Source organism: Sceloporus occidentalis, unplaced genomic scaffold (assembly GCF_023333645.1).
Source record: "Sceloporus occidentalis isolate IW3139 unplaced genomic scaffold, rSceOcc1.0.p SCAF_386, whole genome shotgun sequence".
Lineage (NCBI taxonomy): Eukaryota > Metazoa > Chordata > Lepidosauria > Squamata > Phrynosomatidae > Sceloporus > Sceloporus occidentalis.
In genome coordinates this window covers 50,861-74,034 of record NW_028317366.1, presented here as the reverse complement: position 1 = coordinate 74,034, position 23,174 = coordinate 50,861, and the positions used below count along the sequence as shown (strand labels likewise).

The window sequence follows — 23,174 nt, the reverse complement described above, 5'->3', positions numbered from 1 at the left end:
TCTGATGGTCATCGGATCGCGGCCAACTGGCTGCAGTCCTTTGGCTTTGTTTCGAACCCGACCATGCCTGCCATGTTGAAATTAACCCATTACAGCACGAGACTATATGACCCAAAACCTCTCCGGTTTTGTTACTGATGCCATGTGCTGTCCAGGTCTTTGATGTTCATCATTGTTGATAATAACTCTGATCGAATGCTTTTAAGAGGCTTTTTAGATCGTTAAAGGCTTTTAAATGTCATTGTGCCGTTTTCTAATAGCGCTCGTCTATAATAAGTCTTTTAACGTGGACGTGTGCGGCTCGCACCGTTCATCAGCGCTCACGCATCTATTCCCTACTAGTCCCTACTTCGACTAATGTGAAGGGAAAAAAAACCCCCCGAAATTTATAACCCCAGCCGGGCTGGCGACGGCCACAGGATAACGCACGTTATGGGGTGACGAATCGTCCGGCAGCCCCCTGCTCCGCGAATCTGAAGCAGGGGGTTGGTTTATTTTGCATTCCTTTTTAAACCAAAAATCTCCCAAAACAATTACCCAAAAACCTAAATAAAAACTAATTGACTTTGTTGTTTTATTGTCTTCCCGTGTAACTTAAATTTAAATGGTGTGCTCAGTCCCGGGTCTGGTCGGTTCGCACCGTCTCATCCAGCAGCAGGTGGCTTGATTTCTGGTGTAATTGGAAAAATAATAATCTTCCCTTTTTTTTTGTCTCCTGTCCCGCAGTGCGTTATAATCGGGGCCGGCCCCTGCGGCCTGCGCACAGCGATCGAGCTCAGCCTTCTGGGGGCCAGGGTGGTGGTCTTGGAAAAGAGAGATGCCTTCTCTCGGAATAACGTCCTGCACCTGTGGCCCTTCACTATCCATGACTTGCGTGGCCTCGGGGCCAAGAAGTTTTATGGAAAATTCTGTGCCGGAGCAATTGATCACATCAGTAAGTATTTAAGCTATTCGTGTACAAAAAAAAACAGCAATCCACTACAGCTATTAAAGCTTAGAATTTGAATTCTGATTTGAACCGTTCTCTTGTTATCGAAGCCCCTATATTGACCGCCACCACCTCTGCCGGCTGGCTGTTCTATGCATTCACTACTATTTTGCTCTCTGCCCAGACCTTATATGCAACTCTTGGCCACAAATATATACCACGTAGCCTGGAAGCGAGCGGGTTAAAGGTCTGGGAAATGACCCGTTTAATGCTTTTTTTGTACTAAATACCCGGCTTCCTCTGGAATTAATCACCGTTAAAGCGTTTCCTTTTCCCCCATATCCGCCGCTTCTGGTTATCTGTCTAACAACCGGTCGCCGGTCGCTGTAAAAACATGAAATAATCAGATCCCTTTTTATTACGGAAAATATGTTCTGCTCCTTTTAATAAAAAACCCGGGTTCTGGAGTCTTAACCCCCCCCCCCCCCCCAATGCCCTCTCTCCTCCCAGGTATCCGGCAGCTGCAGCTTATGCTCCTGAAAGTCTGTTTGATCCTCGGCATCGAGATTCACGTGAATGTAGAGTTCCAGGGTCTGATTGAGCCGCCAGAAGACCAGGAAAACAAGCGTAAGCTGGAACCCAGGAGTGATGGGAGTGATAAAGGGCCATTGGGACACAGGAGGGATGGGAGTGATAAAGGGCCATTGGGACACAGGAGGGATGGGAGTGATAAAGGGCCATTGGAACCCAGGAGTGATGGGAGTGATAAAGGGCCATTGGAACCCAGGAGTGATGGGAGTGATAAAGGGCCATTGGAACACAGGAGTGATGGGAGTGATAAAGGGCCATTGGAACACAGGAGTGATGGGAGTGATAAAGGGCCATTGGAACACAGGAGTGATGGGAGTGATAAAGGGCCTCTGTACGCCTGTTTAGAGATTCATTTACAACATTAACCCCGTCTGCGCTGGATTTCTCATCCATTTCATGTTGTTTAATTTAAAGTCACCCCGTCACTAGATGATGATGATTGTATCATGTTCCACATCAGATCTCAATCTGTTATCGGGATTACCACAGTTAGTCCAGGCCAAATGGCTGTATCTTTAAAGTTGGGGACATCCCTCGGCTCAGTTTTGGTCCTTGGCTTGAGTTGTATGAATGCGATGGGTTATATTTATGGTGGAAAAGCATAATTTTTCGTTTTCCCCCTAGGTATTGGTTGGAGAGCAAAAGTTCATCCCAAAGACCACCCGGTGTCAGAATATGACTTTGATGTCATTATTGGAGCTGATGGACGAAGGAACACGCTGGCAGGTAAACGTAGATTTAAGGATACATTACTGGCAATTGGTTTGTAACACGCACAGGCCATTAAACATTGTCTGATCGCTTGGCGTGCCTCCAGGTTTCCGGCGCAAAGAGTTCCGTGGTAAGCTGGCGATCGCCATCACTGCCAATTTCATCAACCGGCACACAACAGCAGATGCCAAGGTGGAGGAGATCAGTGGCGTGGCCTTCATATTCAACCAGAAGTTCTTTCAGGAGTTAAGAGAGGCAACAGGTCAGTGTCCTCTAAATGTGTCCTTAATTCATCTCCAAGAGCTTAATAGATTGTAAGCTCACAAGAGCAGGACTGTCTTCTCCCTCTGTAGCAGTATGTCTCACGCGTGTCATTGTTAATTTTTACTCTTCTCGTTGCAATGGCGCTACGTAATCTCTATGAATAAAATGTAATATAAAGACATTCTGGTGGTCTCCCTGGGTTTCCAATGAGGGTCCGGGAATTTGTTGCCGATTATCAAGCATTCGGTGTAACTCTTGGCTTTTGGCTCTGTCTGCTCCTTGTCTTTGTTCTTCCAACCCCCTTTCCCAACCTGCCTTGCAACTCTTAAGGTAAAGGAGGGCTAGATCCCCAAGACGTTCCCGAGTACTTGCATAGGTAGAATTCTGTGCTCTGTAAAGTATAACGTGAACATTCGAGTCATTCAAGCGTTGGCCAAATGCTGCTTTTCTTCATCCAGTAACTATCACAAACTGTTGTGCATTGAGTATATGTTTGTATTCTTGATGTCCTCCTGCCCTGTTGAGGAGACCTCACTTTCTCTCTCTGTTTTTGTTCTTCTCCAGGAATTGACCTGGAAAACATTGTCTACTATAAAGACGACACTCACTATTTTGTCATGACGGCCAAGAAGCATAGTTTGCTGGAGAAGGGGGTCATCTTGCAGGTAAGTTGATGAGGCGAGTAAGGTAATGTCTCCGAGCATCATACAGATGACGCTAACCTGTTCTTACTGCTTTTGTAGGATTATGCCGACACCGAGATGCTGTTGTCCCGCGCCAACGTGGACCAGAAGGCGCTGCTCAGCTACGCCAAAGAGGCCGCTACATTCTCAACCAACCATCAGCTACCTTCCCTCGATTATGCCATCAATCACTACGGGCAGCCAGACGTGGCCATGTTTGATTTCACCTGCATGTACGCATCTGAGAACGCGGCGCTTGTTCGTGAGAGGAACAGTCACCGGCTGCTGGTGTCCTTGGTTGGAGACAGTCTTTTGGAGGTCAGTCTACACAAGAACTGCGGGTGCTTTGTTTGTTCCCAAAATATTTAGCTCTACAGAAGGTATTCTCATGCCAGCTCCTTGCTCATGAAGGTATTCTCATACTAAGCTCAAGCTTCCAGTCTTTTTTTTTTTCTCTATTGAAATTCTTTCCTCTGCTTGTTTTTAGCCTTTCTGGCCCATGGGAACTGGCATAGCACGTGGCTTTCTGGCCGCCATGGACACGGCTTGGATGGTACGAAGCTGGGCTCAGGGTGCTAGCCCGCTGGAGGTGTTGGCAGAAAGGTGAGATACCGGTTACCGCTCGCCCTGGAATTATTTGTTGAGCTATCGGCTGCCGCTGAGTGCCCTCTCGCACTCCAAAGACTAGTCTTCTCATCTGAAAGTACCCTGTTAGGATTTTTGGGTGCCCATAGTGAAAAACTTGGGGTGTTAAGTTCAGTAATGATATTTAAAGTAATAAAATAGATGTATTCGCTTATTAGAAAGCCATGCTTTTGGAGCCTTATGGTAAAGCTCTTCCTCCTGCATTATCTGTTTTGGCCCCAGACTTGTTTGCGTCTTGGGGGGGGGAAAGCTTTTCCAATGATTCAGGTTATTGTAACTTTGCTGCAATTAAATGTAGCATCAGAAACAACCTTCCCAGAAATAATTATGTAAAGTTTATACCCCATTATTGTTTGCGTGTGCTTATTTTTTAGGCTAGGAACATTTCATTGTCTTACGACACAGAGCAGGCATTGATAGCTACACAGTAAATGTCTGTCTGCTTAGGGTACAGAACTTGGTGTATGGCAAAGTAAATCCCGCTGTCCTGGCTGACGCATCTCTTTTGGTTCCAGGGAAAGTATTTACCGTCTTCTCCCGCAGACCACCCCGCAGAACGTGAGCAAAAACTTCAACCAATACAGCATCGACCCGACCACTCGGTACCCAAACGTCAACCTGCAGTTCCTTCGCCCCAACCAGGTACAAAGTGGGGCAACCAGGGAGGCCTATGGATAGATTTTGTGTGTCCGGGGTTTATTTATTCCCTTAGATCTTCAGGTTGGCAAGCTTGTTACCCACCATAGGAATTAATTTCAGAAGTATGATGACCACCTGTGGTTAGATATTCCATATTCACATCCAGTGCTAGCCTGTATTAGGAATATATTTAGAGCCATTTAACTTTGCATTACAGGTCTGTACCCGGCTAATCTGGTGGGGGAGCAGATGGGATGTGGCCCCCCCAATGCTCCCCAACCATTTAGAAATTTAGAAATAATATCCCTTGCTGGTTGGCAGGGGTACGAAAAGTAAGATCATTGGAGACCCCCAGGTGTACGAGCCGTAGTGCTTCCCGGCCCTGCTTGGACACCCCCACAGCTTCTTTTTCACCCGAAATAATTTGATGTGGACTTGTAAAATTTAGTTTTAAAATCTTCTCTGTACTCAGGTGCGTCACCTGTATGCTACCAGCGAATTGAAGGATCTGAACATACAGAATGGGTGCCTTGTAAACTCGCGCACGCCCAAACTGGGGAGGAATGGTGAGCGACCAATAGAAATATATTTCTGGGCATATAAGGGAAAAATGCATTCTTTCAGTTGACAACTTTTTATTTTTATACAAACTAAAAGGGAAACTAAGGAATAAGTGTCTAAATATCCCAAATATATCCGATATCCTCTAATGGGAGTATACTAGAGTTAGCGTTCCTTTGTATTTTGGGGTCTCTGATTAACGGCTAATGTTCTCGCCTCTTGAAGAATCCGTTGCCCGCTCCAGCAAGCTCCTTGGTTGGTGTCAGAAGCAAACAGAAGGATATTCAGGAGTGAATGTTACGGATCTCACCATCTCCTGGAAGAGTGGTCTAGCCCTGTGTGCCATAATCCACCGCTTCCGTCCAGAGCTCATGTGAGTAGCAATACAATCCTAAAATCTGCCTTTAAAAAAAAATAAAAAATAATATATATATATTATTGCAGGAAACGGCTATTTTAAAGTTATTGCCGGCAGTCACCACGACTGCCTTTAGGTCTCCAGTCTCCTTTCTTCTCTTGTTTTGAGCTGGGGGAATCTCGTGAAACGTTCACGTGGTTACTCTAGATGAGGACTCCTCAAGTGTTTATTTCCTTGGGCTTTTTACCAATCGATAACTTTGTCTGCCATGCCCCCTGGTCGTGAAAATACGACTTCCCGTCTCCGCTTCCATCTCCTTTTGTAATCTGAGCTGTAAACCTCTGTGTTACCCAACAGCCGGCTGCCGCACTGTCACGCAAACCGCCTGCGTTACACAACTGATTGTTACCAGAGGGCTTTGTGCTGCGAGTCTCGGAACGTGTTCAGCCAAGTCCGACTTTCCGACGGGGAATGAGCGAGCCTCGTTCTATTGTCTTTCCAAAGCTTTTTAAAATATCCCACTGCGGGCTTTATCACGGTGACGCTATAACGTTCCGACTTGTTAATATGGCTTAATGAATTGAACCGGGAGGAATGAGCAACGCAGCTCTGTTGGGAAAGCCTGTAAAAGAAAAGGTGTTTTCTTAATATTTTGTCCACGTTTTTTGTATTGTTTATTATGTTTTTACGCAAAGTTTATGTTACGGAATCCAGGAAGTGTCACAACCATGTTCTAATGAAGAAACAAAATGTGCATAAAGTGCCTTTATAGAAGTCCTAGAACTCTTTAAAAGTCATTGAGCTCGAGAAACCCGGGCTCCTTCCCTTTGTTTCAAGAGGTTTAAGATCCTTGGCAGGCTTGTCTGTCAGCCAAGCGTGTGAATTAAACGTTTTAAGTTGCTGTCGCTTGTAATCTTTGGCCAAACCCTTTCTATAGGGCCGTGTTTGGAACAAAAGCTCCAAAGCCTCCGCTTTGTACTGGTATCGAGATGATTATTTATTTGAACTTTTAGGCTGTAAACACGCAAAAGCATAATTCACTGATCTATTCTTCTATTAACCTCCACGAGTGTTCCCCAAAGTGATCTGGTCCAGTTATTTGGGGTGATTGATCGCCTCTCCCCGACTTGCTAATACATGGCCCTTCTTCTCTGCGCAGAGACTTCGACTCTCTTGATGAGCGCAATGTCGAAAAGAACAACCAACTGGCCTTTGATATCGCTGAGCGGGAGCTGGGAATCTCCCCCATCATGACCGGGAAGGAGATGGCTTCCGTTGGCGACCCGGACAAGCTGTCCATGGTTGTCTATCTCAGCCAGTTCTACGAGATGTTCAAGGAAACCCCCAACTCTGGTATGTAAGAGTGCAGATTTCCCAGCTCGGCATACATCATAATAGCCTGTGTTTCATTGATTGAAGCTGTCCTGATCGGAGGTTTGCCTTCCATGGGTGCCATTGTTGGGACGTTTAAATGTGGGAGTCAATTTAACGCTTTCTTTGGTTCGCTCAGAACGCATAGAACACACAAGAACGTGTCGCTTCTTCTAATTCTTTGAAATACTGTCTTTCTCCTCCTCCTCCCCGTGCAGAAGATGCCGCTCATGGTCCGGACGAGAAAGCGGCCCTCCTGTCCAACACAAAGTCCCCCATGTACTTTCTGAGTAAGCTGGGACAAACCATATCTCGGAAACGCACTCCTAAGGTAGGCCCGGCGCTCTGTCCTGGCAATGCTTCACCTCTGTGCAGCTGCGTAATTATTGTTAACTTATAGCCGAATAAAGGTTGGCGAACGCTTCCGATACTAGTAGAACTATAAGCGTCCTCTGGTTTGAAGGGATTTTTTAGGTTACTGTTAAAAGGACACCCCAGACAGCATATGCTTTCCTGCTATTGATTGGCTGCTTTGGGCAGTAAATCAGTGGCAAGAATCATCTGCATCAAGGAGGGGGAAGGCAGCTGCAGGGCTGCAGTTTCTGTCTCGGTTTAGTTTTATATATATACGGTGTGTGTGTGTGTATATATATATATATATATATATATATATATGTGTGTGTGTATGGATGTATATGTGTATTTACATACACAATAAATAACATCTCTGGTGGAGGGGAATTGAGATCCACTTCAGAATGTAGTATGTACTTGATCCAGCTTCATGGGACATCCTGCGTCTTTCTCTTAAACAAGTTTGTTTGTGGGCTGTCGGATGAACCCTCGTCTTCAGGACTTCTCAGATTTTATTCACCATCTGTGATTCTATCAATCTCCTAAAACTCTGCTCACCAGATCTCCTAAAGGTGCAAGAGTATCTTCCGTCCGCCGTTTTATTATCAAGAGTTTTATTTGTGCTTTGCTTTTTGATTCTTCTGTTTTGGTGCCCTCCATGAGGTTGCGTCCCTGGAACATTGTCCTTCGTTATTGGACCTAAATAGTAATTGGGTTATATTTATACTGTTTTGCCCCAAACATTGGGTCAAGTCAAGCTCGGTGGCGTTTGCCTGCAGTTGCCAAGTAGCGAGTTGTCTGTCGCTGTCACCGCATTGCAATTATCGAAACTCTTGGTGCAAGTCTGGAGTTGGCGAAAAGAAATTGATTAGCTTTGAGATTTGGGGCCGTTGGTCTTCACGGTTTGTTCTCCTTACCCCATTTCAGGTCTTAGATAAAATCCAAAAAGCCTTGGCTTGGCCGCCATCTCTAAGCAGCTGTTCCGCCAGGAGAGCACAGTGTAGGCTTCCCAACTTTTTCACCTCACTTGGAATCACATTTTTGTTTCCTCCTCAGGACAAAAAGGAGAAGGAAATGGATGGAAAAAGAAGAAAAACAAGCCAGTCAGAAGACGTAAGTGGGGACAAATGTTGCATGTTTTGTGTTAAAGAGTATAAATACATTCAAAAACGTCATACTAGAACCTTATCCTTTTTGATTTCATACAAGTAAAGTCTAATCTTGAAAACCTGAGTATAGAGATTAGTATACTTATGTGGCTGGAAAAGTAATGCCGAATTCCATATTTAAAATAAGGAATTATTTTAAAGAGCTGCTAAAGTTTAATGTAACTCCTTAAAGAGTTTAAAGAGTCTTTTTAGTAAATCCTAACCCTCTTTACTCTCAGGAGGACGCTCTGTGGACACAGCAGGACGAGCGGCCTTCGGTAGCGAGCGCGTCAACTGAACGCCGTATAGACGCCGCCGTAGGCAACCAGAACAAGGTGAAATCTATGGCAACGCAGCTCCTGGCCAAGTTTGAAGAGAATGCCCCGGCCCCCAACGCCGTTCTTCGCAAGCAGGTAAGAGAAGCATCTTTTGCGTAGCGAGATCTGATCGAGAATTTCCGAAACGATTATAATATGTCGCCGGTATTCAACACGCTGAAAAATACATTTCAGATACAGTTACAATGAAATGAATGTGAATTGGGGATGAACAGGGTCGCAAATATCTCATGAAAACCATGAAAAAATGAATCTTTAATGATGCTGAAGTCCTCTTTCTCAAAAAGGGTTCTAATTATTAGGATTTATGTATAAAAAAAAATAAAAAAAATAGTGGATGCAACGTATTTGGGGTGAGGGCAGAACCAGACAGGGAGTTCGAGAGTTTAAATGCCCCCTGCCCTTTTGGATTAAAAAAAAAAGACACCCCCCCCCCCCCCCACACTGGTCTGGCACTCCTTGCCACAGCCTGCCATCTCACTGCTAATTCCCTATAAACGTATATAGTAATCCCCATAGGGAATTGGAGCCGGATCCGCTACAGCTAATAAATACTAGGGGAAATCGGGGATCCTGCAATTCGCGTGAGTGACCTAAACTTACGGAAGGCAATGTCCGGCTTCATAAAGTTTGTTACAGCCGGCCTGTCTTCTTATAACTTGCCAGGAGCATCCACAAGTGTCTTAGGGTAAAACTCTATCCCTATCTGCATTAGCAGATCTTGTGGAGAGAACCCCCGAGTATAGAGAATAGGTTGTTTAAAGCTATCATTTTACCCCATTTCCCAATTTTTAATAGATCTAGGATCTTAGTTTAAGGCCACACTCTTGCATGCTGCCTGAGGATGATGGGGTGGATAGATTACCCAGTTTATAAATTGGAACCTAATTTTTCCAGTAATATTCTATATATTTTTGTTCTGGTCTATTTCTTTTTTTCCTTGTGTGTTTTTTTTTCCGCTCTCCTGTTTCATCCTTTAACCCCAGTTTAAGACTTTTTTTGTTTTGTTTCTTTTACTCTGAATTTCTCATTCTTTGTTTTCTCCCATGATCCTCCTGACTCCCCTTAAGAAGCCTCTCTTACCCTATCAGCTGCGTTTGCAAAACCAGCCCATTCACAGAAAGGCAGAGCCTCAGTGGAAACAGGTAACGAGACCCGTTACGGGCGGCATGTTTTTAGGGGGTTGGTGGACAGATCCAGGTCTCCCCAGCTTCTGTGTGCGATATAGACTCTTACTGTGCCTTTAACCGCTGGGACGTCCAACAGTGTTCTGAAGGCTTTGAACATAGAATTTGACGGCACATAAGGACCGTTCGGCCCAGCCAGCCTGTCCATTGTTCCCGATGTAAGACTCAGGCCTTGATCTTGTCTTATATTCAGGATAGCTTTAATGGGTTTGGGATGGAACCTCCTAAAATATATGTACAGTAAATGGCCTAAGCGGTCACTTGATGGGAAAAGCCAAATGAGTGAGCTGATGAAGGTCCTTTGAGGCCAAAGGATACCCTCTAGCAAGATTTCATGGTGTATTTGGGGTACCTTGACACCTCTCACTGCCAGGATGGACAAATCCCATTCCCATCCCTTTTCTTTCTAAAATCTGTGCTTGGGGTCCCATGAGTTGTAGTTCGGTCATGGTGGGTTCTTTTAGTTCTGGGGGTGTTGATTGTGGCTCTGTCTGCATCGTGCCGGTAGTTGACTGCGCTCCCTCCTGTGCCCTTTTCTCCTTTCCTCGCCCTACGAAGCCCAGGGATAGCGAGCGTTCGCGAACCTGCCCTAAAAAGATCATCACTCTGTACACGGGATCCTCGCCTGCTCCTCGCCGTGTTAAGGTGACTCGCTGCATGGTACGAGTGGCTCACCTGCCTGCGGCTGGCACCGGGTCCACAGCCCTACTAAGTGTGACACACCGTTTTTTATGTGTTTGTTACCACCTAAGCCCGGGGCAAGCTGCTGTGACACACACACACATACATATATATATATATATATATATAATCTATCCCAAAGTATTCTATTGAAGATACTGTTGCCGTGTATTATACTCTGTGTTGGCACAGAAAGAGCACCCCTGCCACGAGAACCGCCAGTGACCCCCTGGAAGAGCGGGCTTTCTTATATATAGGATTGTTTATAAAGAATGATTCTAGCGCACATTTGTAAAAGTGGTCTTGTCGCTGTAGCCGCCGGCCGGATTTTCCTGCCGATCATTCTATTGGTTGCTACAGCGGATACATCACTTTTCACCAGCGGTGTTCTTCATAACTCCGCTTCTGCCTACGTTGCGTTACACCATAACTCACGCGGCTTGTAATGACTTCACTCCGTGAATGCTTAGCGGCACAGCTCCAAATATTATCTTGGAATGTACCCTCACAACGCAGACACTCACAAGCGCCCAACGCTTTGGCTGAACACTTACTCTTTTATAGCGGTTACCTGTGTGCCACGGATGCCAGCCTATGCCACCGTATGTGGCAGTACCAGCTTCTTGCCTCTATCCGTGGATCCTTTTCTACCAAGTTTACCCTTTGTTTCACCCTCTCTCTCTTTTTTTTCTTTCCCTCCTGTTCGCAGACTATCCCGGTGTCTTCCAGTATCCGTTGGGAGCCGTGCTGCCCCCCGGAGAGGGTAATTGGCATGGGTTTGGCATGCTTGCTCACCACGTAATTGGGACAGATTTCCTCACCATAAGAAAAGCTGATCACCGTACGATACTTTTTGCCCTTCGCGGCATCTTAGAATCCTTCCCTATAGGTCAAACTTGAGCTCGTACTTCATGAATAAAATAAAGATTCCCCAAATTTTGTGTTTATAAGAATTAAGAACCGGGCAGCGTTCTGCTTTGAAGAAAGTTTATGAAGCCCCCTCCTTAGAGCCACCAAGATGTTTTACTTTCACACGTGTCCCGTCTTTTAAAGGGACCGGTAAAGAATCATACCTACCTTATCCCATTGTACAGCGCTACGGAATTTGATGGCGCTATATAAAACAATAAATAATAATGATAAGTTTAGTGTTTCCTATCTTAATGGCAAAGCTGGGTATCCAAATATAAGGAATCCCCCCCCCAGGTGCAAAAAGACCTAATTAACATGGAAGTGGCCTATTAACCCATTAAATGTATCAGATTCAAGCAATCTTTTCAAGAACCCCACCTTTTAACTCGTTTCATGTGTTCGTGTCATAACTTATCCGTCTTTGTGGTGTGGCGGCCCCTAGTGGCCGATATCGGAATGCACCCTGCTAGCCCCCCTGACCTCATAGCCATCTTCCGTCTTAAATATCTCTCTCCCTTCTCCAGCTTGACTATGAGCCTTCCCCTCGCTCTCCAGTCAACCAATGGCAGCAGAGCTCCGCCCTGCGCGCCGCAGAACGACCCGCCTCCCCCTCGTCAGACTCCCTTCGACAGGTAGCATGTTCGCCGCGCACACTGCGGGGTTTGTGGCTTTAATCACGCGTGTGCTGGGTTTTGAGTGTGTTGGCTTTGGCATCGTCTGCTCGCTGGCGTTGGGCTCCTCTAACGTTGGCATTCGTTTGTAGGAATGGAACACTAATTCCAATAAATCTCATCGTTAATTGGCTTCGAATACCACCCCCGCCCAGCATCCGCGCTGTTCCGCTGTCACACAAACCATATAGGCAGCGCAGACTAACATCTATATGCTAAGAGAACCAAACGAATGAGCGGTAGCCCTGGCTCCAAAGAATAAGACATAGTCCATGGTCTTTATATCTGCCCTCCGTTTGCCCGAGGCTCTCAGAGGTTTGGTGTATCGTGTGACTTTTGCTGTATAGGAAATCCACAAGCTGCTTCTCTATAAACACATGACTTGTTAAAGAGGGGGTAGATAAGTGGAACAGGTTCCTGGCAGAAGTGGTAGAGGGTAATAGAGTGGGGGGGGGGGGTTAAGCATGCATATGGCTCCTGAATCGAAGAGGAGACCAATGACTGTTTTCAGTCTTTGCAGCAGGACAAAGGGGCAGACTATACGGGGGCCGAATGGGGCCGATCTGCCGGTGCTTACGTCTCCGCTAGCGGTGGCTGGAGAGAGTTTTTAGGGTAGGATGTCATTCTTCTAGTGGCCTTGTCCGAGTCTTCCCATTTCAGTCTTGGCACGCGGAGGAATGTGTGGGCCAAGCGTGTTTCATGTATATCTGCATCCGTGTCGATAGACACATCCAGTAATTGAGCTGCGTTTACCTACGGGCACCGGTCGGATTCTGCCCAGGTTAGGGTTATCTGCCGTACGGTTGTCACGGTTACTCGGCTCCTTAGACAGCGTTTCTCTGGATAATTCCAATGTCCGTAACCCCAGTGCTAACTTTATAGTTGTTTAGAGAATAGAATCTTGTGATTCACCCTCGGGTCCTGATGTCTTTTGTTACAGGAGATAGAATGCTTGAAACCAGAGACATTCATTTTTTTTTTTTCTTTCCTAAAATTGGTGATTTTTGACCCGTCCGTGCTAACAACGGGTCGCTGCGCCGGGCCGACCGATGGCTAATACCACCTGCCCCCCATGCCATGCTGGGAGACCCTGCACTGCTGCTCACTCCGCTCTTCTGTCCGGAGGCCGCGTGTGACCTTGACACGTCCTATTTTATCTGTCGCCTTTCATTCTTCACTCACCCTTCCTCCTTTTCCGCTTCTCCCCTTCCTCAGAGGTATATAAAGATGTATACGACTGGAGTGAGTTCATTAGCTGAGCAGATAACAAATCAGCTTCAAAAGAAGGAGCAACCCAAACCCCTGTTTGGGAAGAAAGTGGTAAGCACGGTGGGGTTATATACGTGGTGTACGACGCGTTTCTCACCTTTTAAGGGTCTTCAATAAAAAGGAGTGTGTGAAGGATGCTGGTTGGTCCTCGTCTGCTGTAGACTATACCGGAAGATGTCTGGTCATCGTCTTCGGGAGCCGCGGACACCCTGGGCACTCGCCGTAACGCGGGAGCACTGAGACCCTCGTTTTAACCTTCCCCTTCTGCCTCTCTTTTGTCGCCCGGCAGGCGTCCTTCAGGAAGGAGTTCCCGCAGAACGTGGGTGGAAGCGACGTGTGTTACTTCTGCGGCTGCCGTGTCTACGTGATGGAGCGGCTGAGCGCCGAGGGGAAGTTCTTCCACCGCACCTGCTTCAAATGCGACTACTGCGGCACGATGCTGCGCCTGTCCAGCTACGCCTACGACCTGGAAGATGGTGAGCAACGGAGACGACTGCGACCGCCGCAAGTTGTCTGCTTTTGGGTGGTGGAGTCATGGTCACTGGCCAGACAACAATCAGAAGCGAACAGTGCCCCCCGTGCACTGGAACAAATAGACCTAAATATACACAGTGGTCTTTCATCCAAGCTGAGGTTACGTTGAAACATTAATGTCTCTTTAACGGTATTTAATATAATGCAGGCTTCCAGGAAGTGGGACATGGGTACGCGCAGCTTGAATTGTGTTCCCCCAACCACTGATGTCCAATACCGTACTTGTGTCTGTTTTAAAGATTGCAGAACTGGAAATGACCGGCGAGGGGCACTTCTGTTTAGGCCGGGTGGGTAGGGGGCAAGACCTTTGGACCTATGCATAGCTATGATTGTTTTGGTGGCATGCCCCCCTCTTATTTTTGAGGTTGTTTTATTAAGGAGACTTCATAGGTTTTCGTGGTCTTCTGTAGTAAATCGCGGACCCAGAGAGGTTGTGTTTCAGAGCGTACTTTTCATGGCTATGTTTAGATCAAGAACGTCACGAAGGGACCGGAGCAGGGATCAGAGGGTGTCTGATTTTAGGATTTAAAAATAGGTCTGGTCTTTGCCCGGGTTATACGGAGAAGAGTCCATGGACCCTCCAGCTGGAGCTACAAATATCCGTAGAGTTGCCACATAGCTGTAAGTTTTGGTGGTCCGGCAGGGGTGTCCTAGACCATCCTTTGGAAAGCAAAGTGTAATGTTAACCTCTTCAGGCCTGCACTCCAGGGCCACAGTCCTCATATGGTTAATGTTGTGGACCAACTCCTCCGGCTCATGTGACATTTTGTCCTCCTTTTGTTCCTCACACACTGTCACATTGTTGCCCTCCGACTTTGTAGCCCATCCCTTCTACAAAGCCCACGACATTGAAACTGCCCTTTCAGAGGGGTGGTGGGTTCGCTGCCCCAGAAAGGGGTATTCAGGGGGATAGGTTACCCCTGCCAGAGATCCGAGTTTATTATTTGCATTCATTTTTTTTATTTTTTTTTCCTACCGCCTTCCAGGAAAATTTTACTGCAAACCTCATTACTGTTACCGGCGTTCCGGATTCAGCCAACTCAAGAAGCCGGTCGCCCCGGCGCTTCCCTGCAAAGTGAGTACATCGGGGCAAAGAAAACAGGGGGATCTACCCGATCAATGTGCTCATCAGTAGATCATTTAACTCTTTAACTGCTAGACGTGTAAGCACCTCTTGCAGAGCTTTGTTAATATTGCCTAGATCAATATATTATTAATCGTCCGAGAAAAGTATTAATTATGAGACTTTAAAACTTAACCGCTGGCCGGCATCAAACCGGTTAATTCTTTTTCATTACATGCGCGATGCCCGCAATTCTGGCACTGAAAGACTTGCCAGAAAAATACTCAAGAATCAGCAAAAGTCATTTTATTTGTCGGGGAAGGGGTGATGGTTACAGGTTGGTAGCCTACATAGCAGATTTAATTAAAAAAACAAAAATGGATTCATAGCTTTGACTCCCTGGAGAGGTGGTAGGGGTATTACAGAACCAGCATATACTGCAAAAAAATTTACAATTGCCTTTTTATATTATTCGGGATTCTCTGTGATATCAGATGAAATTAGGGAAAGCTAGAACTATTTCCTGTGAGAAGAAATATCATTTTGTCTCTGGAACATCTGTAAAGGATTAGATACGCTCGGCCTCTGTGTCCGATTCGCTTAGCTTGACCCATGTTTCTTGACTCTTCAGGAGGCTAAAGGGGTAGACAAGGATATCCCAGATGCAGAAGAACCAGGACGAGCTTCATCGTTGCCCCCGACTGCCGCCGAGAAGACCCCAGGTACACGCTCTTCCTTCTTCCAACGTGCTCAGGGCCTCTGGTCCGCGGCGCGGCGTGTGCAGAGCGTGGTGTCCTCTCTGAGGCGCCTGGTCGCCCAAGACCCCCTGGACTGTTTTTTCATGTGTCAGCTGACCGCGTTTGGGTTCCCGTTTCTGTACGTTCAGTCAGAAATCCTATGGCAGATCCTGGGAGAAATTGCCAACAAGGCTTAAGATGCAATTCTATAGGAAAGAAAGGGTTAAGGGATCCGAGGGTCCAACCCCCCCCCATCAATAAACAACGTGTTAACATTCCGTGGAACGGATCAATCCATTCATTTACAAGCAAAAGCTGTTATTAGGATAACGCATGTAATGCGTGTCTAGAACCCCATGGCGCGTCACGCAGAATCAATGTGCCTGATCCTTGCTGGTTCTAACTTTGATAATCTGCCCCAAGGCTGGCTAACTGTGGCCATGAAAGCCAATCTTTTTGGAGAATAGCCGTAGAATTTGGTTCCATCCACAGCTATACAGCCCACCCCGGCCCGTGTTATGCACCTAACCGGGGTATTTTTATCCCTGGCCGAGATGGATGAACCCAGCCTTGTTGTTCTGTCCAGCGCAGTCATGTGTGGGTTCGTTATTATGAGACACAGACGCCGTTATAATCCCTGAACCCCGCCGGAGTGTATTCACTAACCCCAACGTTCTGTGTCCCCAACGTCATGCATTACGAATAGCCGACCCCAGGGAGCTTCTTCTGCAGGAACGATTCAGCCGACCCTGTATAATGCATAGCTAATGTGGTGAAGCTTCCAAAACGTAATCTCACTGATTGAACTATGCATTATACAGGGCCAGCTCAGCTCCTCTTGGAGGAGAAGCTCTCTGGGGCCGATGAGGGGATGGGCTAGCGAATACACCCGTCTAAACGTTTAGGATTGTGTTTTCAAGAATATTTTTTCCAGGGGGGGAGAGCAAAGATATTTAAAAAAATATATATGTATTTTTTTTTTTCTTTCATTTTTCAAAATTGCAACCAAAAAGTATAATAAAATAAGTTCAGTATAGGCACGGCGACACTGCGCTGTTTGTTTAAATGCAAAGCCGTTTAGGCCAGTTCAGCTCTGCGAGGGCTGCTAACACGTTAAACTTAATACATTTAATTATTATACATTAATAATGTTCCCTGCCACACAGCAGCTGCGGGTTTACACCCGAATTATCTCACCCCTATTATCTACCGCACGCTGTGTAATTTTATATCTCTATCTATATACCTATATCATACATATATATATATATATAATATATCTATATATATATATATATCTATATATATATATATATAGATATATAATATGACAAATGTGTTCCTGCTGGAAAGAACAGTATTATCAATTAGCATTTAATTGGGGGAGAAAAACTAACATATGTTGCAGATTTCTTTGTTGCTGCCAAAAACATGACTGCTGAAAACAGGGCTGTGCCAGCCCTGGAGACTGGATAGCCTAATAATGCAATAGGACCTAAAGGGAGCGGCACAGGGGGTGCTTTAGGCGATGAAGAGTGTTATTCCGCTGCAGACAAACGGTGTTCAGAGCACTTTTACATTTATGGTACTGTTTCCTTTATTCTCTATGATTGCGGTGAATTTGTGTTAAGCTTTATTGTGTGTGACGTGATTGTATGTATTCTGTGTGTCGTGCAATAATAAGCAACACATTACAGCCAGAAATCCCCATATATCAAGCGTATAAACTTCACCTTTTTAGCAAGGACCAGAATTCCTCCGTTTTCCCATTTCAATGACGAATCGCATACTGGTGCGGAAATGGGATTTCGACAGCAGCAGCCCTAACATTGCCAAAATACAACTCCCATTACCTTAAGCCAGTTGTTTTTTAAATACATAAGTTTTGTCCTATTTCCACTGATATTCCTGCTAATTTCTTAGGAGACGGAACAGTATAATCATGGAAAAGTTGTTGAAGTATTATCTTTTTCCTTAATACCTCCTTACCTTTTTTTAATTAAATATATATATATATATATTATTATTATTATTATTATTTTGGGGGGGGGTGTTATTTTAAGAAGTCCAAGTGACTTTACGCAATGTGCAAGATCAGTAAAATTTGAGTTTATAAATTTGGTTCTCCGTGGATTTTCACGGCACCATCTCCCCTCTGTACCCCCCCTAAAAAAAATATATATATATATTTTTTTTTTTACATTTTTTTTTTTAATAGGCCCCCTGCACAATTTAAATATTAGGGCACTGCGGACAGATTTGGCCTTGGTTGCTGCTGTAGAGGTTTGGGGTTTTTTTTTAAGTGAACTTCCTAAAGTCCAATCGTTCTCAGAACCCATCTTTCTTGAGATGGACTTCATCAGAACCCAAAGTTTCCCATTCCACTTACTTTCTGACTCTTTACAAAGAGCTCTGCGACGTGGCTGCCTCTATAGATCGGACGGGGAGGTTTATTGCCCTGGTGTTAGAATTGTAGCCAGGATTATTAGCTAGAAGATCCTGAAGCCCAGAAGAAGACATCTGCTTCCTCCCCCGTCCCTTCAATTACAGATACTTTGTCCTATGACTGTTCTTTCTGTTTTCATTGTATGTGCTTCCCCCCTTTGTCTGTTTTTCATGGTTTTTCCACCCGTTTAGGACTTGTAAGTTCAAGCCCAGTACCCTTTTTCATCAGCTGAGCCGGCCACGTCTCTTTATTACACACACGGCTTATAGAAGGCGTATTAAAACATTCTGTGATACTCTTTGTTACTTTTTTCCTGTGGCTGTTTGTTGCTTTGTTACTGCTTTTTTTTTTTTGTTTGTTTTTCTTTCCCGTTTTTGACTCTGTACTTGCTTTTTATGTTGGAAAATTTCACTGTTGCACTTTTAAGCAAATAAATGTTGTCCTTTTTTTTGATGGATTCCGAGTTCCTTATTTTTTTATTTGACATTTTACCGTCTTTATAGGTGAATTAAGTAACTACAACCTCTACAACCCTAAATGTAGCGGTTGGACCGGTAACTGGATACATTATCTCTTAGCTCTGCTCGTCTGCTGGTGGAGTGGACCATGGAAGAGATAATTGTTGGGTTGGGTGACCTTAGTTGATCATTGTTGGGTTGGGTGACATTAGTTGATCATTGTCATTCACTAAGAACCAATGGGATTTTGCTTTTATCCAGTTTGTACCCAACATCCAACCCACAGCTTCCGTCTTGACAGTCCAGATCTATGACAAAGCCCATTACGGAATACTAGAAACGTTAACCCAACGGATCCTTCTAATCACCTCTTGTCCCTTTTGTCTTGTGGTCTTGTCTAAGTCATTCTTTTACCCTTTCTATATTAATTCGTCTTAAAAATGTCTCGTAGTCTTGTGTAGAATGTTTGCTGAAGGTTTCTTTAGGATAAAGTTCATCGGAGAAGAAATGTCAGACTATAGACCTGCTTTGGGAAGTTCCACGATATCCGCCATCTTTTAAGATGCCAATGGCTTTAAGTTTAGATCATACGGCTGTATAGAGGAGCAGCACTGCCTCGGTTTCCAAGCTGAAACCTCAAACATCCTTCACGCAACCGAGAAAACCAATTCACGATCACTAAACGATATAAAATTCCTCTGAATATCATGAAATATCTTGCTTAGGTTCCACATGAGTGAAATAAACAGAATTTATGACTATTGCCAAAATTCTTTTAAAATGGAAATGATCGATTTTATCGTATGCTGTAACATACTATGTAGCGCCTGATAAAATAGCCAATGGCTCGTAGTACCTAAGGAATTAACCTAGTTAATTGGACCATGAGTGACAAGTAAACGGTCACCAAGGATAGTAATTTTCTATATTTTGATTATTTTTTTCATTTAATAATAGCATTATTATATTGGTATTTTTAATACTACTATTATTAGTGTTATTTATTGGTGGTGTTAGTATTTTTATAATTATTATTGTGATTGGTGGTATTAGTTATAATAGTATTAAAACTATTATTATTATTATTACTATTTGTAGCATTACTTCTTTTGAAATACAGAAACATTGAAACAATATTTCTACGCTCCAAACTCTTTTGTAGTGAATATTCCTTGACTTTTCAGCTCCGTACATCAATCTTTTTATTTGCCCCAGATATATTAAATCTGCCTCCCACAGGGGCATTGGGTAAATTCCTCTACCCACGGCTATTAATGGGATGCAACTCGCACAGCAAAAAGGACCCCTAACAGAACACTCATTTTTAGATGACGGAACATTGGCTTTTTGAACCCAAAATATGGTTGCGGACGTCGCTAAATACAACGGCTCTCATATCACAAGCCGCGTTAAAGACCCTTTCCTCGACAACTTGGATGTAAATTGGGTTAATAAATATATATATATATATATATATATATATATATATATATATACGGGGGGATTTTACCCACCAGTGATAATCACATTAAAGATACATTTAATTATTATAACATAATTAATATGATTAAAGGTGTTACAAATATCGATGCCACAAACATTAATTTTAAAATTTATAATATTAAAAAAAAATATATATCCCCTACAGGCAATAAGAGTAGTAGAAAGGAAGCTGAAACGTTCTGCTGGCAGAGCCGTAAGGAATTTGTCCCCAGGAGCTTGCGCTTTTATTAGAAATACCCATGGTTTCATACTGTCACTTGACTTGCAGGCCCCAGCATGAATGGCGTCGAGGATCACAATCTAAGCAAACGCCTGCGAGCCACGCCGGAGCGCATCGAGCTGGAGAACTACCGCGTGTGCCTGCAGCGCGAGGAGCTGGAAGAAGTGCCCGAGGAGACCCTGGCGGAGCATAATCTGAGCAGCCTTATGGATAAAGAAGGGGAGGAAGCGGAAGCAGCCAGCAGGTACTCGGCAGGACTGTAATTCCTCTTATTATAATTATATATTCACGGAGAGGCCAGCGCTTCATGGGTTAAACTGTTACTAATAGGTATCTTGCTTCGTATAAGCCGGTATCGATCCGTAACCTTTTTATTTCACGAAGCCGTTTACATAGGCCCTTTATCACTCGCATCACTCCTGTGTCCCAGTGGCCCTTTATCACTCGCATCACTCTTGGGTTCCAATGGCCCTTTATCACTCCCATCACTCCTGTGCTCCAATCGCCCTTTATCACTCCCATCACTCCTGTGTCCCAATGGCCCTTTATCACTCGCATCACTCTTGGGTTCCAATGGCCCTTTATCACTCCCATCACTCCTGTGTCCCAATGACCCTTTATCACTCCCATCACTCCTGTGTCCCAATGGCCCTTTATCAATCCCATCACTCCTGGGTTCCAATGGCCCTTTATCACTCCCATCACTCCTGTTTTCCAATGGCCCTTTATCACTCCCATCACTCCTGTGTCCCAATGGCCCTTTATCACTCGCATCACTCCTGGGTTCCAATGGCCCTTTATCACTCCCATCACTCCTGTGTCCCAATGGCCCTTTATCAATCCCATCACTCCTGGGTTCCAATGGCCCTTTATCACTCCCATCACTCCTGTTTTCCAATGGCCCTTTATCACTCCCATCACGCCTGTGTCCCAACAGCCCTTTATCACTCCCATCGCTCCTGTGTTCCAATGGCACGCTGTGTTCGCTGATCCAAGTTTTAGTTTAAAAGGCTAATTTATGGTTAGAAAACCCTTTTGTAATTATGTTAGTTATTTCCTTGTTTTCCATGAAAACAGCTGAGTGACCACAAACCTTTGAATGGTAGTGTGTGTGTGTGTGTGTGTGTGTGTGTGTGTGTGTGTGTGTGTGTGTGTGTGTGTGTGTGTGTGTGTGTGTGTGTGTGTGTGTATGACGGGTCCTCTTTGCATTATATACATACTTTAAGGTGTCGCTCACTCGCAGATATTCCGTCTCTTACTGTAGCAGCTCCGAGTCTGAGATGGACGAAGACGAGGAAGAGGAAGAGGAGGCTGAGGGACACTTGCCTTCCTCGGACTTGGGTGGAGTGCCTTGGAAGGAGGCTGTCAAGATTCACGCCAAGCTGAAGGGGAAGAGCACGGAGCAGATGGAGGAAAAGGAACCCGGAGAAGAAGAGGAAAGCGAGGAGGAGGAGGAGGAGGATGATGATGAGGAAGGTTCTAGTGAAGGTTAGTTTTTTTCTGCAGCGCCTTGGGATTATTCCTCCCCGATAAACGCTTTGAGGATCATTTGATTTATGAAGAACGTTCTCCGTCCTCTTTTGAATTGCAATCTGATTTAACTCAATGTTAAAATGCTAGGGAATTAACCCTTTACCAACCCCAACCAGACCCCCCCCCCCCACTCCCTTTATTGGCGTCTGTATAGTGACATCATTAGTTTTCTTTAATGTATTGTTCCATCTGGGTCATCTCATTTTATTCCGTCTTAAACACCTTTAAATATTAAGTCAGTACGGAAATGTCAGCCAATCACTTGCATGTCACATAGTCACATGACAGAAGGATACAATTAAGATGTCCCCGGGAAAATATTAAAGGGACGCGTTCTGTTGCGCCTTTACGATAGGGATGGATTGTCCAAAACGATGATTCTATCGCTGTGATTGGGTGTTACACACAGCGCATTAAATAAAGATGTAGTCTAGAACTCCGCCACGGTCTGTTCCCAGCAGGGGTGGGGCGTTATTCTACAGCAAAGAAGATTAACAAATTGCGAGAAAATCCAAGCTGTAGTGAGAGGTCCCATTAAGTGTCTCGTTTCCAGAATCAAAACCATTTCAGAATCCCGCCGGGGGCCGGGGGCCGGATGGTCTGTTTCCGTTCACTCTCTCATATCTGCTTCTCTGTCCTTCTCCCTTCCCTTCTCTCTCTGTCGGGGCATGGAGGGGTGATTCCGTTACCTCTTCTTCAGAGGGTGAGTATTGCCCTTGGGAGAGAGAACTCCAGCAGGGTTTGTGGCTCCAGCGTCTCTCAGATGAAGATACAGTTGGTACATTTAAAGGTATCCCTCCCGGTCCCTTTTGCCCCCCAAAACTCCTGCCACGATACATTAACACCTTAGATGGTCCTACACCCCTGGGACGAGGAGAGAGGAGATGGGAGAGAGGCATGTATGTACATAAAGGGATTCTGTGCAGGAGGGAAGTTTATTTCAGAGGAGGAGAAGGACAGAATGGAAGGACGTTTTACTTTACGGAGAGGGTGTGAGATAAGTGGAGCAGCCTCCCAGCAGCAGTGGTAGAGGCTTATACAGTGAGGTATATTGCTATGGCGAGACTCCATGAGTTTTGATGGCCGCTCATTCTTACATGTCTAAGAGCACCGCAGAGAAGTCTTTCAGGGGTGTAGGACGATTCTGCGTGTGCATGGAATACCGGTCCCTTCAACCCGAAACTTATTTTACACGCTTGGGTCATGGCAAACAGTAAAGGAAAAAGGAGGGGCAATCCCTTGTTGCCTACCCTGGAAAATAACGCTCCTTGAAACCGGAGGCTAGACGTGCGTCGGCCTTTGTGAAGGGACCTCGCCGGCAATTCCTGGATCTGCTCCCGAGTTCCCCCGCGCATGTAACTGGGCAATG

At 45.1% G+C, this 23,174-nt stretch overlaps 1 protein-coding gene across 1 annotated transcript in view; it reads left to right on the top strand.

Annotated features, from left to right (window-relative positions):
- The window catches only part of LOC149273302 (F-actin-monooxygenase MICAL3-like), a 42,513-nt gene that overhangs the window by 562 nt on the left and 18,777 nt on the right, over positions 1-23,174 (top strand). Inside the window, exons 2-20 of the mRNA XM_089506462.1 lie at positions 727-934; positions 1,439-1,555; positions 2,144-2,245; positions 2,337-2,492; positions 3,059-3,159; positions 3,238-3,495; positions 3,665-3,780; positions 4,338-4,464; positions 4,934-5,027; positions 5,248-5,395; positions 6,540-6,733; positions 6,970-7,082; positions 8,162-8,218; positions 8,493-8,666; positions 13,601-13,787; positions 14,832-14,920; positions 15,540-15,630; positions 20,321-20,516; positions 21,537-21,760. Coding sequence (XP_089362588.1) covers positions 727-934; positions 1,439-1,555; positions 2,144-2,245; positions 2,337-2,492; positions 3,059-3,159; positions 3,238-3,495; positions 3,665-3,780; positions 4,338-4,464; positions 4,934-5,027; positions 5,248-5,395; positions 6,540-6,733; positions 6,970-7,082; positions 8,162-8,218; positions 8,493-8,666; positions 13,601-13,787; positions 14,832-14,920; positions 15,540-15,630; positions 20,321-20,516; positions 21,537-21,760 — 2,752 coding nt within the window. The remainder of the gene's footprint in view (positions 1-726; positions 935-1,438; positions 1,556-2,143; positions 2,246-2,336; positions 2,493-3,058; positions 3,160-3,237; positions 3,496-3,664; positions 3,781-4,337; positions 4,465-4,933; positions 5,028-5,247; positions 5,396-6,539; positions 6,734-6,969; positions 7,083-8,161; positions 8,219-8,492; positions 8,667-13,600; positions 13,788-14,831; positions 14,921-15,539; positions 15,631-20,320; positions 20,517-21,536; positions 21,761-23,174) is intronic.